General features: G+C 43.3%; 1 protein-coding gene across 1 annotated transcript; it reads right to left on the bottom strand.

Moving 5' to 3' along the window:
- Positions 1 to 212: 212 nt before the first annotated feature.
- LOC140240973 (haloacid dehalogenase-like hydrolase domain-containing protein 3) lies at positions 213 to 2,346 on the bottom strand. Its single transcript, XM_072320746.1, has 2 exons — positions 2,213 to 2,346; positions 213 to 1,170 (listed from the first exon to the last, which is right to left on the bottom strand). The coding sequence occupies exon 2, from the start codon at positions 1,066 to 1,068 to the stop codon at positions 340 to 342; it is 729 nt and encodes a 242-aa protein (XP_072176847.1). The 5' UTR covers positions 1,069 to 1,170; positions 2,213 to 2,346; the 3' UTR covers positions 213 to 339.
- Positions 2,347 to 3,348: the final 1,002 nt, after the last annotated feature.

Raw genomic sequence — 3,348 nt, 5'->3', positions numbered from 1 at the left:
AAGAGGAGACTTTGACTCTTTGTACCTGGCATATCCTTGTTCTGCCAAACTTTGGATTCTATAAATGACAGGGCAGCATTTAATAATTCATTTTGGTTGAATTCACTTCCATGGAATTTGCAGCTTGTATTACCTTGAATTAAAAAACAAAGAGGAATATCATGAAATAATACACTTCACATTTTTCACCTTCTCTATTTAATATTCAATATTCAATATTAACTATTCAAAATGAAAAAAAGTATCCAAATGTTGCTCTTTTCCAGAGTCCATATTTTCATAAAATAAAAACAAAAAGGATTGTAAGAAGAGTACCATGGATTGCAAAATCACACAGTTTTAAGGCATCTTGAAAATCTTTGTCTCCAAATCAGAGATATCAGACAGTATGTGGTCCTTAGTGATATCAGGCCAATTCTCCTCGGTGGAACCTTTGCGATCCACCAAGTAGGCATCCATTCCAACTGCTTTGGCCCCAAAGTAGTCCAATTCAACATTGTCGCCAATGTGGGCACACAAAGCTGGATCAATAGCAAGCCTGTCCAGGGCTAGACGAAAAAATGCCGCATCGGGTTTCTCGCATTTCATTTCCGATGATGAGAGGATGAATGCAAAGTGTGGAGCTAGGTCCAAGGACTGCAGCACACCCATCAACCTTTCGTCATTGTTTGACAAGACTCCGAGCGCGACTCCATTCCTGTTAAGAAACGTCAGCATCTCTTTCACCTCAGGGAACGTCTCCCACGTCTGACTAGTGCTGAAGTCCTGGTACAGCTTGGAGGATATCTTAGCAAGGATACCTTCCTTCAGAGTGTAGCCGGCCGTGAGAAATGTGCGGGATATAACGTCGGTCCACCACTGCTCAGGAGTGAGGCCTGTGGTGGCCCCAAAGTTTGGGTGAACCGCCACCTGTTCCTTGTAGGCCGCACGAAAGCCACGGTTCAGGTCAGGTACCTTGGCCTCCACCCCAAACATCTTGGCAACCCTGCGATAGTGGTCCCCGGCCGTGTTCCGGACTTGAATCAGTGTATTGTTCACATCAAAAGTGAGCAGCCTGTACCGGAGCATCTTTGGGACTTGATTTGTCTAGAACGCTAGGCCCCCAGGTTCTTGTCCAACAGCAAGAAATGTTTTGCAATGCCAGGTCTAGTTACTTCACATGCTGGGTACCTGCATTCAGAAAAAAATGATGAAAAGAAAGTTGATTGTGATGAAACTGGCAATATCAAAGTGATACATCACATTCTAGAGCAATCAGATCCAACAAAGTTGAGAAAAGACAGTTTGTTAGCTTGGAATTATCCACAGAAATGTTTATCACTGTGATAATGCACATGACTAAACATGATGTTCTTCAAATCCATAATTTGAAAAGGATCAGTTATCTTATTATGCCTATACCAGTTACTATTAGTATCCTTGCATTTTAGCAGCATTATGAAGAGGACTTCTACCGAGCAAAGTCGAAACTGCATGAATCACAAGGATTACACATATTTACATTTCCTGATTTCACTCACATTTTAGCTGATCTGGATTACTTTACAGTAACTGTATCCACAATACCATCATACAGATGAAGTAGGCCTACATACATACATTGTATTAATGACAAAAACTTTTAATTAACTTGTTAGTGAAAATGTCAGCCACTTTGATTGAGAGAGCTGGAGAGAACAATTAAAAGCAATCCCGATTGATGAACAGGCTCTGGCCTACACTATCGTTGCGGAAAATTAAAAGACTGATATAGATGTTATCTTCCTCTATAACTTGTTTCAGGGAAGTCAAAGGGTAGGGTCCTTGTACTGTATATTCCATACAATGGACCGACTACACATCTACAACATTTAATTGCCACAAACTTGCCAGTCAAGAGGCTCAACTTACTGGAGTGCTCCAAAGTACATCACATTCATTGACATAGACAACCAGGGGCGGATCCAAGAATTCCGTAAAGGGGATTCGCCTTTACAAAATTAAGGGGGGGGGGGGCACGCCCCACCCCCAACCCCATTTTCTTTTGTTTTAACAAAAAATAAAGAGGGGGGGGGTGCGTGCCCAGTGTGCCCCTCTCTGGATCCACCACTGCAACCTTAATCATTAAGTTATAGATCTAAGCTAGTGTTGTGTTCATCTTGAACTTGAAACAAAAATAAAAAGATGAAGTAGATATATCACTTATTTAATATGATCACGACTGATACACTACCTGAATACGTAAGTGCATCATCAGTGCCAGATGTATTCTTCTTCTCTCTCTTATCTTTCTCTACTTGTCAAGTTCTTCCTTCGTAAAATTAGATAGCCAGGTCCTGCTTCAACCACTTCTAAAGCCAAAGGCAAAGGCAAGTGAAGTGTATAAAAATTACACGGCGCCGATTCTAGATTTTACTTGGTGATGCAAAGGGTAATTTTCGCAGACGACTGCTTAGTCTTTGTGAAAATCACAGATGAAGAAAAAGGAGTGGTTGAGCAGCTCTCGCCAAGTGCCGTGCCTCTTTGGAAGACACGTACTGTATGTCACGTCGACAGGAAATAAGATCCTCAACACATCCACGTCCTAGACCTTGTATAATGATGCCTACCGACGTGGTCGTCATCTGGTGGTTACGTGGTCGTGTGTTGACTGTGGGTGAACAATGCGGCGGCGAGACCTAGGGCAAACGAATCATCATCTACGTTCAAACATTCCTTGAACTGCGTTCTAAATGATCAGGGCGAGACTCAGATATCTTTTCGATCTAAAACCTTGTCTCCCCTGTTCGCTTCCGGTGCACGGACGCTATGCCTATGATATGAGAGGAGAATAGCCAGCCTGACTCGACACTGCACTGCACTAGCGATCGATCTAGGTAGCTAGCTGCAGCCAAAGCCCCGGGCCGGCTGGCCGCGTGCTATGTCAGCTAGCTGCTGCACTGCGCCGTACCTGTTGGCTCGGTCTCTTTCCTTCATCACGTGTGCTGATCTTGTCCTTCGATTCAATTCATCAGTGCCCTGGCACTACCCGACTACAGACCACTGCCAACCAACCCCGCCTTTTATATACCAGGTATGCTTCTTCGAATCCTCCTTAGCTAGCTCCTGTGATTGTACCTCCCATTCTCTTCTTCTTGTGCGTGTCATATTCATTTGTAATTGTGATTGTATCTTGCGAAGTGGTTATCTCACCCGTGAGAGGAAGAAATCATTCACCGTGAAATACACGTAGCAGTAATCCCGCATCAGTCCGACGCACCAATTTTTATGTTAGCTCTTCATCATCCATGATAGTGGTCGACCATACACTATTACCGGTAGCTTACTAGTAGTTTCGTAGTTAAATAGCTCAAGCTCAGTTGATCTGAT

The sequence above is a fragment of the Diadema setosum genome, chromosome 17 (assembly GCF_964275005.1).
Source record: "Diadema setosum chromosome 17, eeDiaSeto1, whole genome shotgun sequence".
Lineage (NCBI taxonomy): Eukaryota > Metazoa > Echinodermata > Echinoidea > Diadematoida > Diadematidae > Diadema > Diadema setosum.
The sequence above is the reverse complement of the archived record's forward strand: the minus strand, read 5'-3'. Positions and strand labels throughout refer to the sequence as shown.